The sequence below is a fragment of the Tetrao urogallus genome (assembly GCF_951394365.1).
Source record: "Tetrao urogallus genome assembly, chromosome: 18".
Taxonomy (NCBI): Eukaryota; Metazoa; Chordata; class Aves; order Galliformes; family Phasianidae; genus Tetrao; species Tetrao urogallus.
Window position 1 is genome coordinate 9,718,842 of NC_136831.1, and position 14,109 is coordinate 9,732,950.

Consider the following 14,109-nt stretch of genomic DNA (forward strand, 5'->3'; position numbering starts at 1 on the left):
TCAGTTCACTGTTTTAAGCTTTTTAAGTTTCTTGTTTGGCACTTCCTGATGGTTCTTGTCTTGTTTCCGTTTCTGGGATGGCGTCTCCTTGTTCTCACCACCAGTCAGTTGGTCCAAGACTATTGCAGCCTCCTTCAGAAGGCGCTGCTCCCTTTTTTCCTTCCGCTCCTCCATTTCCACTATGTCATCTGCAAACAGAGCCTTCAGAGGTGGGATCAGCTTTGGGATGGTTGAAAAGTCACCAAGCCGTACCTGCAATACATTGGGCACAAGAGCACTTGCTTGAGAACTGCCATCCCTCGCCCCCAGCCTTCTGCAGCTCAGCAAGCAGGACAGCACCCCTCCCTCTGGGTGGTACCAGCACAGAGGAGCCTCACCTTGGTGACAATTTGCAGCTGCCAGGCAGATGAGCATTTACAACCCTTACAGAAGCCAGTCCATCAATCCCTTACACCAAGTTATTGCCATTCTCTTCACAGGAAAGATGCACACACTGTATATGTATACGTCAGCCAGTGTGCTACTCCCACATTCAGGACAGCAGCAGCACTACAGGGTTTAGGATCCCAGACATCTTTTGCAGAAAGCCATTAAGGCAGTGCACTGATTAAGAAGGGAAAGGGAATGGAAGTGATATTTTTAGCTGGCAATAGCACAAACAACAGAGGTGACATGAGGCAAGCATCCAGAAGAACAGATTTCTGTTCTCAAGAGCCATCAGCAACTGTCCTAAAGAGAATTGGGCACTATGCCCCCCACCCCTCCATGTTGGTGATACCTGCTGACAGAAGTAAAAGGAGCTGTTTCATAGGAAGCTGCTCTCAGAAGGACACAGCACGTTGATACTTTATTAGAAATGGAAAATTTCATTCCTAAGTAGCCATCCCCAGGTAGCACTGAAACCTTTCTCACAGTCTGGATCAAAACTCCAAACTTACCCTCATATGATCAAATGCAATTCCAACTTTCTCACTGAAGTCTTCACTGAACAGCGGGATCTTGGCATATCTTTGGCTGAAGTGATTGAGCATGATGAACTCAGCATTCATCTTCATCCCAATCTCAATTGCCTGAGAGGTTGTGCTGCAAAAGGACCAGGAACACAGCACTCACACACTAGCCAGTGCTGCTCCTCCAACAGGGAACAGCAGGCTGCATCTGCAGCTAGTGCCACATCATGCCAACAGCAAACACTAGATGCGATATACCACCTGCTGGGCACGAGTTGTCTTCATTAGCAAGCCCAGACACTGCCTGCACAGCTGGCAAGTCTCTAGCTTCCATGCCACTCAGAGTGCAGAAAAGATGCTAATTAACTCAAAGCTTTTCAGTGCTTCACAACCTGGGGACAAAAGCTCAACCTAGAGGTGCCAGTAAGTCCAGCTCACTTGCTGGAAACTGCTCTCCAGTCCATCGCCCCCTTTCACTGGGGGCAGCAGGCAGCACCACTGGCTGCAGCTCAGTTTGAATCGTGCAGATAGCTGACAGGGGTGTGGATGACCCCTCTACTGTCCAAGCTTAGTCCTGCAGTGCAGTCAAGCTGAGGGCCTTTCCTTTGGGCTAGTCAGTTTGTAGAATTGCTACTGTCTAAGAGCTTCCCCTATTTCTCTCCGAGGATGCTCAAAACAGAGTTACAGAGCTGGTGCAGTGAGCAACACTCTAATATTAGTGCTGAAGAGCTCTATGCACACCAGAACTACTTACAGGCCTTGGGCCCCTCACCACCAGATCCAAGGTCAAAGCCCAGTTAAGCAGCTTAGCTTTCCCTGCAGTGATAAAACAGCAACACACACCCACCTGTGTGTTTTCTCTATAGCTTCTCTTTCCATTCCATCTTCCAGTGTTGCTTCATGGATCAGCAGAGTAGCATTTTTCCCTGTGTAAATAATCACATATTTCGCCTTCAGCTGAACACACAACTGCCTAAATAAGCAAGTGAATTCTCATCTCCACCCAGGGCCCCCACTGGCTTGCAGTCATAGCACAAAGAGTGTGGGAGTGACCACCTCAGTTACTGACAGTCCAAGGCCATACTCAAAGGTCTTTCAAAGAGGTTTTTGTCACCTACCCATTTGTACTAAGGCCTTGCAGGGCATTGTGTCACCAGAATACACTACTTTCCATCCAGATTTGTGGATCACTGAACATGCAAAAGCATTTTTACAATGCTGGACTTCGCAAGTCTGAAACTAAACAAGAACATGAACATCAGACTTCAAATTCCCTCTTGTCCTTTACTGCAGCACATGATGCTGTCAGCTTACCTCAGCCAAGTCATAGTTCTCTAATAAAGAAGTGATAAACCGTTTGGCTTTAGATTTGATGTTCTCACGGCCTTTCACAAGGGACTGGCAAGTAATCATTCTGCAAGGGAAGGGAAATGAAAGAACTGAGGACAGGAGCAAAGTAAAACCTGATCTCACCTTAAAGCAGACTCTCACACAAGTGTCTTCTCTGCTCACTGCCTGACAAACGAGACGATTTTCTGCATCTGTTTTCCCCTCTGCTTTTGCTATCCAGGGCCCCACAAACTCATCCAATCGTTTCTTCCCTACTGTCACACACCCTGCCTTTCTGGAGTCATTTTAAACCAGCCCACCTCCCTTTTCATAATCTGCAAGCAAGCCCCTCTTAGGAAGCACAACCAAGTGTTGCACAACAGATCCTCTCATCTCCTGTGCAAGTCACACATCGCAGTCCTGCACAGTGGAAGGTGTCAAAGAGCTTCAGTAGAACGATGGGGAGAACAAATGACAGTCATTTGCCTTGACTAAGGACCCAGCAGGAGTACTTCCTCACATACCACACAGAAAACTCACTTGATGTCTCTGAGAATCGATTCACAGTTGACGTGGTACTCATGTAGCCAAGGCATGATCTGTTCAGGTGCTACCAGAAATAGAGGGCTAAAAGCTCGACCAAGGGAAGCCTGCAAAAGAAAAGACAGGAGGAGAATCAGTACTAGGCAGACACTGCATCACACAGAAGAAAAGCCGTGGGAAAAGAAGGTGCTTTTCCACCACATAGGGAAAGTTTTCCTTCCCTTGTTCAAGATACATTTGGGAACAGTGAAACAAAAGCACAACTTACAAAAGCTCTCCGCCTCTCCATGAGGATGTTGACCAAGCCCTGCAAAAGGAACGAAAAGACAGCAAACTGCAGTCAGAAAGACCCAGGAACATAAGAGTCAGCAGTGCTACAGCAGCTCAGCAAGGCTCAGTTTCAGGAGAATCTACAATCAGAAGTACCAACCACCTTTTTTTCCCCAGTAACTGCATCGTACTGAGCTGCTGGAACACTGTCACCACTTATGCCACAAGCTGGTGACCAGCAGCCCATAACACCATGCCTCTCCACCCTTCCAGAGCTGTGTCTGCTCCCAGCAGAAGAGAGAGCAGAAAGTCTCCAGCCAACACATCACTGTCAGACTGGTTTCCACATGAGACAGGAGACCAGCAAACAGCCTGCCCCAACCAGGCCCAACCTAGAACAGACCAACTGGTCCCTCTGTGAGGATTTATTGCACAGCACCAAAGGAAGCTGGGTTGGATACTGATTTAAAAATAAACTAAATAAAAATAAAAACATCTCTAAACAATCTACAGGGACCACTAACAGGATGCAAAAAGGGATTAGAAACAGACAGATTCAGCAGTGCCTGGGGAACAAGAGGGGAACTGCAGCCTTGAGAGCAGAGCAACCTACATTCACCAGCTGCAGCTGCATCTGGCTCCCAAACACAAAGAGACCTGCACACAGCTCCTGCTCATTCCAACACATCACCTACCGAATGATGATCCGTATGCATGTGAGACACAAACACAGCTACTAGGTTACACAACACTTGGTCAACTTGCTCTCCATAGTGGCGACAGAGCTGTCCAAAGGTTCCTTCCCCACAGTCCAAGAGCAGGGATCGGGTTGAGCTGGCAAGACAAGTGACAAAGACAAGTGGCAGCCACTGGATGAGCACTGAGCAGGGTCTGTTCAGGGAAGGGGATCTGCTGGGTTGGAGGGCAGAGAGCTGTCAGTGCTGCACCTCTACTGCTACTCCTACTAGCCAAAGTTCTAGATACTGTTCCATCCACAAGCTCCTTCTGCTGTTATACTGATGGTGAACACACTCTTGGGGCAAATGGCAAAATGAAGACATTAAATGCTTGTGTTTACAAGTAACTCTCGAGCCTTCCCTCCCTACAGAGACAGAAGGCCTACAGACTCCACTACAGGGGCACTCTCCTGTGTCATCAGCACTCTGCTCAAAACCACCCTTGGGAAACACCCTCAGAACACAGAGCCTCTCCCTAAGCAAAACACACATGATTTACCTAGTGTTTACCAGTGTAGAACTGACATTTCGGATTTTCATTGGAATTGCAGATCCTGTTCCCAAGAATACAATTTCAGGATAAGGATTCACGTTTCCTGCAAAAATGCACACGAGTTTGTAAGCATTATCCATGTACTGCCCAGTCAGACACTGTTCAGTTCAACAGCCGAGCATTTCCACACCTGGAACGTTCATTTTTGTTCACCTTAGCTTCTAGCTTTCCCACAGCATCAGAATTTACCGTAGGAGGACAGAAAACAGAACAGGTACAATCACGAAAACAAAGCAGAATGCACAGCTGCATATAACAAGGCAGGCAAATGAGGACTCATCTCACTGGCCAACACAGAGCTGTCAGTTCAAGGGGGATCTAGCTACTGTTCCACCCTGCCCTAACTCTCTGCAGCAGGATCCAGACAGTGAGTGGGTGGTGCTGCACCATACCAGGAAAGCCTCACTACCAACAGGACAACTGAAAGTTAGAGAACACTTCACAGGAACCTGCTTTTAGAGGAGGGTATTTCCCAAACATAAGGACTTGCACTTTGCCTGCTATACAGCATTCGACACAAGCAGAGCTCATCACCACAGAGAAACACCACACAGATCTTTGTCTGTAGCTGTCCCCAAGTGGTCAATCCCCAAACCTAGCAGCTTCAGAAAAACAGAAGCAGAAGACTGCACAGTTCAACAGGTATAAGCTAAACTCAGGTTGAGCTCAGCCTGGAATTTGTAAGCTAAACTCAGGTTGAGCTCAGCCTGGAATTTGCACAGCTCCAGGAGGTCTTCATAGCACATCTTGGGCAGCAGAAAAACTGCACATTCACAGCTTGACCTGAGCTTTAAAGCACTGGCTCACCAGGACCTTCTGCTTGCCCTTACATGAGATAAGACAAGTTGCTGATCCTTACCTGGTACAGCAGGCAGGCTCTCTTTGCACTCCTTCACACGAGTCTGGAAGTTAGGGAGATCCATGGCTTCAGCAACAAATGCATCATGATCACAGACGGTCACAGCATCTCTGAAAGAAAAGGCCAGGCATCAGGATGGGGGGGTGACAGGGAACTGACTTTTCAGAGCAGCATGACGAATTACTGTGCCAAAACAGCTCTCCAACAAAGGGTCAAATATTTCTTCTATTTCAAGCAGTGGGAGAAAACAAACCCATGAGTATGGCGTGGGCTAGAAAGGTCAGGCAGGACTGAACATCCCCACTAAAACAACCATCCCACCAAATCTTCTGTAACAGCACTATGTTCTTCTGCACCGTGAAGGTTCAGATTGTAGACACTAGAGGGCACTGCATGGCCCACCATGGGAAGCAGTGAGACTCCTGCAAGAACAGCAACCACCCGACAGGGCTGCAGGCACCCATCAGTGTCCGCTGGTTCTGCATCACTGCACAAGCACTACTGCAGGTCTCGGCACCTTTAAGAAAAATCATTTCCTCTTAGCATCTAGGGTCTCCTATTCTGCTCAAAGAGACATAATTTTGAGTCTCAGTAAATGGTGTATCACAGAACCCCCTGCCCTCTACAGCTCCATCCAACACCTTCTCCTGCTTGCACACTAGCAAGTGACAGGGCAGAGCCCGCTCTGTTTAATCACCTGGGGCTTTAGGCTCTGATACCATTTGAACACGCAAAGTCTGGCAAGATTTTCACCTGGCTTCCTGAGGAGTCTCTCCCTATCACAGCCAGTTGGGTGCACAGCATATGAGATCAAAAGCAGAGGGCAGAGAAATGCATATCGGACTTCAAGAGTGAGGAATTAAAACAACCCTCCAAACTACTGCCCAAATTATTAAATCAGCAATTCATTCACATCTGTGTCCCACACTTTAGATTTTCAGTGACAGGGGCACAACCCTCAGAACACAACTGATAGCCCGACGCTCAAAAACTGAAGTGCCAAGAAGATTGCCACTGACCTCTGCCACTCCTGCTGGGGTCTGAAGTGGTATTTCAGAAGGCACTCTCCTCGCACAACGGGCACACTGCACACAGCCTCTTCTTCCTGCAGGGAGAAGTACAACGTGAAACACGTTCCTCACCCAAGGGTGCGAGGTACAGAGACAGGAAGGGCCTTGCCTACCTTGCTCTGGTATGTGGTGAGCAGAGGGAAGATCTCTGGGTGGATGAGGTTCAGCTGGCTTTGGATCTTGTAGCTGCGCGCATTGTGCACTGCAGAACAGTTTTCATTGAGCACCAAGTGCTGAGTTCCAGGTCCAAATCTACAAGAGGATGACAAAATGTTCAACAGCGTCAGTCCCACACTGCCATATGCACACTGCTGAGCCACTTGCTAAAAATCTCATCTAAGACAGAGCTCTCCTGCCACTCAGCACCGTCTCTGGGAAAATCTTCACAACATCAGAACGCTGCTGTCCAGTAACGATGTAAAGCCAAGTAATCAGAAGATCACACACCTCTCCAGCCACTGCTGGTAGCGGCTGTCCCGAAGCACTGACTCTGGAGTCATGTGAATAACCAAGGCAACCTTATCCTCACTGAGTCCTTCCTGGTACCTGGAGCAAATACAGAAAGGATACGTGAGAATGATCCTTAACCCCTTTGGCATTCCCTCCAATTCCACTCTTGTATTATTGGAGCTGTTCCCCCAGGAGCAAGCAGAGCATAGATCTCAACAGCACAGCCCAGGAGCTCCAGACTCCCCACAGCAGTGGGCCTAAGGCTCACATGAGGGTCTAAGAACTCGTGTGCTGACATCTCCACTCTCCCACCCCAAACAGCTACCCTCCTCCAAGAGGAGCAGAGCCTTTCAGAAGCTCGGTGCGCCTCTGCACAAGTCTCACAGAGATATTGCACACAAACTAAGCACCTAGGCTCACTGCACAAAAAAGCAGGAGCCTCAGCATGGCTCCATAGTAAGAAACCAGTGCCTATTTCCTCCTCTGAAGGCTCTGGGAAGACAGATCTGTCACAGTCACAGAATCCCACAGGTCCTACACATAGACCTGCCTTTTCTAGAAGGCTCAGCACGGACGTCTTCCCCCAAACACTTCAGGTCACCCATCCCCGCTACCTTCGGAAGGTCTCATTTTCACAGACAGCATCCACAAAGCCCTCATGAGGACATTCCAACACAATGAACACTGGGCCAGGATCACCAGGGGCGCACAGTTCTTCAGGTGAAAGCTGCAGACAGACATACAAACACCACACTGTGGGGTGAAGGTGTACAAGCAGCCCTTTGTGCACCATTACATCAGTCTCCATTCAGCAGTTCTACCAGCAAGCTCCCAGCAGGCTGCTGGGGCTGCAGAAGCAGCTTCAGGCAACTTCACTCAACACTAAGCAAAACCACAGTGCAGTCCTCGTGCAGTGAGAGGGCAGGACAGGAACAAGTTTGCATTTTGCTGTGTCACAACAAACACAATCCTGATCTTAGAACAAAAAAAAAAAAAAAAAAAACAAAGGAGATTTTAGCAGCTTCCGGGTTCTCAGTGCAGATTCGGACACTAGAAACAGCTTGCTTAGGAAAAGAAGCTCTGCTAAATTCTTATGACAAAAAGATACGACAGCTGTATCCATCCAGGTTATGGTCTTCACTTACAGATCCCCCGGGACACTGCCAGGGCTGACTGCCTCTCACATCCAACTACAGTCTGAGAGATTAAAGCTCACTTCGCCTCTGTGGTCTAAGAAGTGCAGAGTAAGGAGGGAACAATGGCTGTACAAGCATTCAAGTCCCAGATTTAAAATATGTAGGGATCAGTTCACAACTAAATCTGCATCGGCTTGAGAAAGTGAAACCGAGAAGCCCCAGCAAATCAGAGACATTCATGGTCACAAACGAACACATTTCAGAGTGTACTTCTGTGATCACACCCTCACAACATCCTCCAACAGACACTCCTCAAGAGCCACCTTCAGCAACAACTTGGGGCTGAAAACAAGGACCAGTCACCAAAAGTAACCACTCAAAGCTTGAACGCCAAAACCCATACAAACACCTCAGCAGAGATGAAAACAGGCAGAAAACTATCACCCACCCTTCCACAGAAAAATTTTGCCACTTACCTCCTTCACTGGACCCACAGCCAGAAAGCATACATGCATCTTACCTCCTTGCCTTCAAAAGTGATGCTCTCCCCATTTTTAAGAGCTGTAATTATAGGAAGAATGGCTGGTGTTCCCCTGAAAACAAGGCATTGAAAACTTAGCTTGACATCTTCAATACACCAGGGCTGGCCCCAATCCCCGTGCAGGGCTCTCATACTCACACTGGCAGACCCATCTCCTGTGCTTTAAGCACTAAAAATTTTCCCTTCTTTGGATGAATCTGAAAAGAGTTAAAACAGAATTAATCAACCAAATTAAAGAACATTAAGGAATGCCAGGAAATAAGATCCATTATGTCCAGCTTAGCTATTTCCTGAGAAGCCAAGGCATTTCTTTTTCCCCCCTTCCCTTTCAATATCAGATTTTGTGAAACAAAGTCTTCTCCGCTATTCCAGTGAAGACATGAAGAACCCAGCATATCACACCCAGTAGATGTGGAACAGCAAATCTTTAACAAATCACCTTCCAGACAAGGAAGGTTGGATAGTTGTTGTTTGTTTTTTTTATTACTAGCTCCCCCGCCACTGATCTAACTTACTCCCAAAAAGTTTTCCCCAGACCTTTTGGGTGTTGAGGATCAGGCTATTGCTTCTCTCTCTCTCTCTCTCTTCTTTTGTAATATAGGCAGGAGAGACTTCTACAGTATAAACACACTGAAAAAATGGAACATGTCTACTCTTAACTGGCTGCCTAGTAAAAAACCTTCCAGCTTTAACTGGCTTCTATTCCTACTACTGCTGCCTTTTTGAAAGTAGGGCTATAAAGCTTCTAAATTTTTGCTTGGAAACACTATTTACAAATAAATCCACCTAGCAAGATGAAGTACTGAACAAGGTATCTTTGTGTGCAAGCTTACTTTACAAAGGAATGCCATGACCAGATCAGGATGCCTGCTCTTCTGCTTCTGTTCATCATCTGCAACAGAAAGAAAAATCACTGACTGTCTTCACTGAATATCACTTTCCCTTAAGCCAAGACGAATTTTTATTAAAGCATTAGTGAAGCAACATCATCCAGCCAACCTGCAGCCCATCAACAAAGTGTCCTAAAACCCTTGTCTGAACATTGATCAGCATCCATTCATATTCACGTTACAAAGGCTGAAGAGCCCACTGCAGACAGGAGCAAATCAATACAAGGCCTAATCACAACTCCACACAGGAATCATGTCCTGTGTTTAGGCCTTCTTAGTTTTGCTTTAAGTTTTGAAGTACTAGACCTCACTGTGCTCCACGTCATCCTTCAGCTGAGCACCTGTACAGATCTCACTTGCATCAGACAAACAGCTTAGAGGACAAAAAAAAAAAAATAAATAAAAATAACATCCTTATTCTGGTTTCATTTCAAGCACATTAAAAGTTCCATTGTTTTCACCTGTTTTCTTTGGGCTTCCTTTCTCCTTGCTCTCATCCAAGCTCTGCTGCGCAGCTCTTGGGGATCCAGGCTCTGTGTCACTTTCTGAGCTACTTCCATCTTGGGATGATAATCCAGGACTCTGAGGAAATGTACTTTCAGCAGCTAATGGTTTTCCTGTTCCAAATCCAAGAAAAACAGGCAAAAACCTCTCAAGCAAAGTGGACAAACAAGAAAAGCAAGAGTAGCATTTCCTCTTCTGTGACATTAGCATTCTAACCGCACCAACATACAGCACCCTTCCACCAGTCTGACTTGGTCTTCAGGTGCCACCTGTCGTCTACATCCTCCAGGTTCCCTCAGAATAGCTAGACTCTATGAAAGCTATGCCTGTTCTTGAAGTATTGCAACTTTCAGCAGCAGGAATACTCAGCTGGCTAACAAAGCCAAAATTCAGCCCTGTTACACACATCATTCTAAACTCACTGCTAAAAGAACAAATGAAAGCTGACTGAGCATGTCTCATTTCTTTGAGAGATCCTACTGCTGAGAAAAACATGCAAATTCTTGAACCTCTAATTATTCAGGCTTGCAAACAGAAGCTGCTCCTTTAATCACCTTAAGCAAAATTAATGAACAAGCGCTTCTCCTGTTTAACTACTGCATCACACGCTCACCTATTAGAGGTATTTGGTGGACTGTCATTGTCTCATCCTTGTACTCTGGCTCTGTGTGCAACTGCACAGCTGGGAAGAGGACAAAAACAGGCATTAAGAAGTTCATAAGACATTCATAGGCTACAAGAATTACTACCAGGAAAACATCTTTTCCTCTCTCAGGAAAAGAAAAAAAAACTGAACGACCAACCCCCTTCCATTTTTCTGCCCCAGAGCAAGGATCAAAGAATAATTAAAGCTCTTGGAAGCCCACTGCCCTCAAAACAGAGTTCGTAACACCATGGTAAGCAAGTTCACTGGCAATCTCCAGAAGCAAGCTTCCTTAACAGTGCTTTGAAGCTGAGTTCCATATACTACTTGGGCAGACTAGCAGCTGCCTGCCACAACCAGACCTGGAAACACTACTTTTCTCCCAGACAGTTCTTGGGATGGATTTAAAGGGACCCAAACCCGAGTTACTTATTCTGATGTTGGTAGTGCCTAACTTTGGATACAGTTGAAACCAACAATTTACAACTTTATATTGGCTGCATACCCCTAACATACATACCTAAATCCATTCTTTTTAGGGGTCCAGGAAAGAGACGAATAGCTTTCAAGTAGTTTTGCTGGGGGAAAAAAAAAAAAGTGAGTCAATGAACTGCCCCTCAGCAGTGCAAACCAAAAGCAACACTTTCAGAAGCTATACTTTACTTCCATGAAATCAGAAGCTCAATATCTGGTCAAGAAATTGGGCAGCGCACAGCCAAAAAGCAGTGGGCAGGTATGCCACCCCCAGCAGGCATCACCCATTCACAGAAAGAAAGGAAAACAAATAGCAGTGCCTCCCATACCTTGAATCACCATTAGCAGATACTACAAGGAAATTAAATGACAGTGAGGAACAGAAATGTAAGCCTAGATATGGCATTAGACTGTTAAGGATTGCCTTAAGCATGTTTTCAGATACCAAGCTTCTATTAAAATGTGGGGAAGAAGAACAGTCAGAAGAACTCCCCTTGTTTTCTAAAACTGACTAACAAGGCAGTTTGAAGTAGCAGAAGTGTGATGCTGTCTTGTATGTAACAGATTTGCTTTTGAAACCCAACCTCTCTGGCACAGCCTTCGGGTTGGTGCTGTCCCAGAATAGCATCTCAGACTCAAATGATCCACTGCCTTCGAGTCATAGAATCATCAAGGTCGGAAGAGACCTCCAAGATCACCCAGTCCAACCATCCACCTACCACCAATATTTCCCCACTACACCACGTCCCTCAGAACAACATCTGAACGTTTCTTGAACACCTCCAGGGATGGTGACTCCACCACCTCCCTGAGCAGCCCATTCCAGTGCCCAACCACTCTTTCAGAGAATAAATTTTTCCTAATATCCAACCTGAATTTCCCTTGGTACAACTTGAGCCATTTCCTCTTGTCTTATCATTAACTACACAGGAGAGGAGGTCAATCTCCATCTTACCACAACCTCTCTTCAAGTAGTTGTAGAGAGCTATAAGATAACCCCTGAGCCTCCTTTTTGTAATAATCTAAATAATCCCTGTTCCCTCAGCCACTCTTCATTAGACTTCTGCTCGTGAGTTCACTGCCCTTCCCTGGACATGCTCCACGGCCTCAATGTCTTTCTTATAGTGAGAGGCCTTGACACCAGCTCTCCCAATTGAAAGGTAAGTACCAGTATTTCATGCTTTCCCATCCCCTCTCTGCAACCTTCCACTACTTACCAGCTTTGGCGGCCCTAGAAAGACACACCTTTGAAGCCCCATAGCCTTTAACGTAAGGATCATACCTAAAACAAAGCACAGAAACAACTTCATCACAGCCAAACAAAAAGGTGATGGATCTTGCTGGGAAGGTCCCTCTCACTCTCAGACCTTCTCCTGGAAGACCAGACCCAAAATCTCAATCTCAGTTTTGCCTCAGCTTTGTGGTGGTTTCAACAAGTTGTTCATCTCTGCAGACACAGAAAGCAGCAGGAACAGGAGGTCTTTTTAACTCAGATCCACAAAGCTCTCAGTGCCGGCAGCACCAGCATCTCCTGCAGGCTTCGGGCTCACAAAGCCACGTGCACAGACAAGCAGCACCCTGCCCCGCACCCTGAGGTGATGCCACACGGCAGCTAACGAACCCCTAAAGGCCCCGAGAGGCTGCGGGCAGAGCCGAGCCCCACCCCTGCGGCCGGATCCAGGCACAGGACCCACTCACCAGGCAGCCCGCCGACGTTGGCCCAGGCCACCCTGCTGAGGAAGATGCTGTCCAGGTGCGAGATCTTCAGCCTGGGGACAGAGCGGGTCGGGGCGGTAAGCAGGGGCCGGCGCAGCCCGGGACGTCCCCCCGCGGCTCCCCTCGCTACTCACTTGTGCTCCTGCATGGCTCTCTGCGTCCCCTCGCCGCAGTTGAACAGGTACCTGAGGGACACGGGGGTCAGCGCGGGCCGGCAGCCCCGTCCCGGCAGCCCCGTCCCGGCCCCGGTCCCCGCACTCACCGGTTGAACTCGGAGAAGACGTAGACGGAGGCGCCCGCGTCGCGGCTGCCGGCCGCCACCACCTGCACGTACACGGTGTTGGGCCCCGACAGGCCCGTGCCCGCGCTGCGCCGCCGCTCGCGGGCCCATACGTGCCGCGGGACACCCTTAGGCCGCCGCGCCGCCGAGGGTCCCTCAGCCATGGCCGTGCCCGCGCTCCACGCCAGGCCGCGCCACAGCGTCCGCGCCAGCCTCCACATCCGCGTGCCGCGCCCCGCCCCGGAACTCCGCCGGCCGCCAATAGGAGCGCAGCGTCTCCGACGTCCCCCCTCGCCACGTGATGAGAACGAACCAATGAGGAGCGGAGGACGAACCAATGAGGAGCGAAAGGCGACCCGGCGGACGTCCGCCGTCACGTGACCGGAGGTACCCAGTGAGGCTGTTCCTGGCTGGGGGCGGGGCTTAGGGGGGCTGGCTGTGGCGGCGGCTCTGCGCCGTTCTGTCCGCTTCAGAGTGGGGCGCTGCGTTTTGCTGTCGCCATCGGAGCCCCGCCATAAACAGTCCCAACCATCAATATTCCTTTTCTTCCTCGCTTCCAAAGACGAACCTTATCTCTCTCAGAGCTTTGCTTTCCAAACACTGTCTCCCTTTATTCTTATTGCCGACGTTCTTCTCTGTTTCCCCCACTATCACAGCCCTGGGGATCTGCCCGCAGCGCCCGGCCTGCAGGTCTCAGCACGGCTGTTTGCAGACGTTTTGTCAGTGCTGTATGATTCATTTACCTCCAAACTTTCATCTCCTTGCGCAGTAGCACAAACGAGCGTTTTTCTGCTTGGAACAAAGGGATTTTCCTTCCAACAGCAAGCACTTTGCTCGTGCCCATCCTCCACATCACAGTCTTGCAGCTAAAGTTCACCTGCAGCTTTGGCTCTGCTCCCTGAAGCCACACAGGACATCGGTTTGGCTCTTGAACTGCTTCCTAAGCACACCTGAAGTTCCTAAAGGTACATCTGTGCGCTCCTGCTCCTGCTGCATCATTTCTTCCCCATGCTAATGATTTTCAGCTCAGGTTTTCTGCTAGTTCTGTTACACCTTTGGGAGCACAAAAGCTTTCTCAGGGCTCTGACCGGCTGGCATGGATTTCCAGCCAGTGTTTCTTTAGTTGATGAGGTAACTAAGTGATACTGTGTGGTATTTTTAGTC

The 14,109-nt window shown here is 48.3% G+C and overlaps 1 protein-coding gene across 1 annotated transcript; it reads right to left on the bottom strand.

Annotated features, from left to right (window-relative positions):
- On the bottom strand, positions 1–13,166 carry ELAC2 (elaC ribonuclease Z 2; the record flags this gene model as incomplete). The annotated part of the gene is made up of 24 exons (XM_079544385.1): positions 1–252; positions 939–1,083; positions 1,798–1,876; positions 2,069–2,189; positions 2,265–2,364; positions 2,820–2,929; positions 3,091–3,129; positions 3,788–3,926; positions 4,329–4,425; positions 5,242–5,351; positions 6,261–6,346; positions 6,425–6,563; positions 6,759–6,857; positions 7,376–7,488; positions 8,418–8,490; positions 8,577–8,635; positions 9,272–9,330; positions 9,790–9,945; positions 10,446–10,514; positions 10,996–11,053; positions 12,167–12,231; positions 12,648–12,718; positions 12,800–12,850; positions 12,928–13,166. The coding sequence occupies 24 exons, from the start codon at positions 13,164–13,166 to the stop codon at positions 1–3; spliced, it is 2,529 nt and encodes an 842-aa protein (XP_079400511.1).
- Between the last annotated feature and the right edge of the window lie 943 nt (positions 13,167–14,109).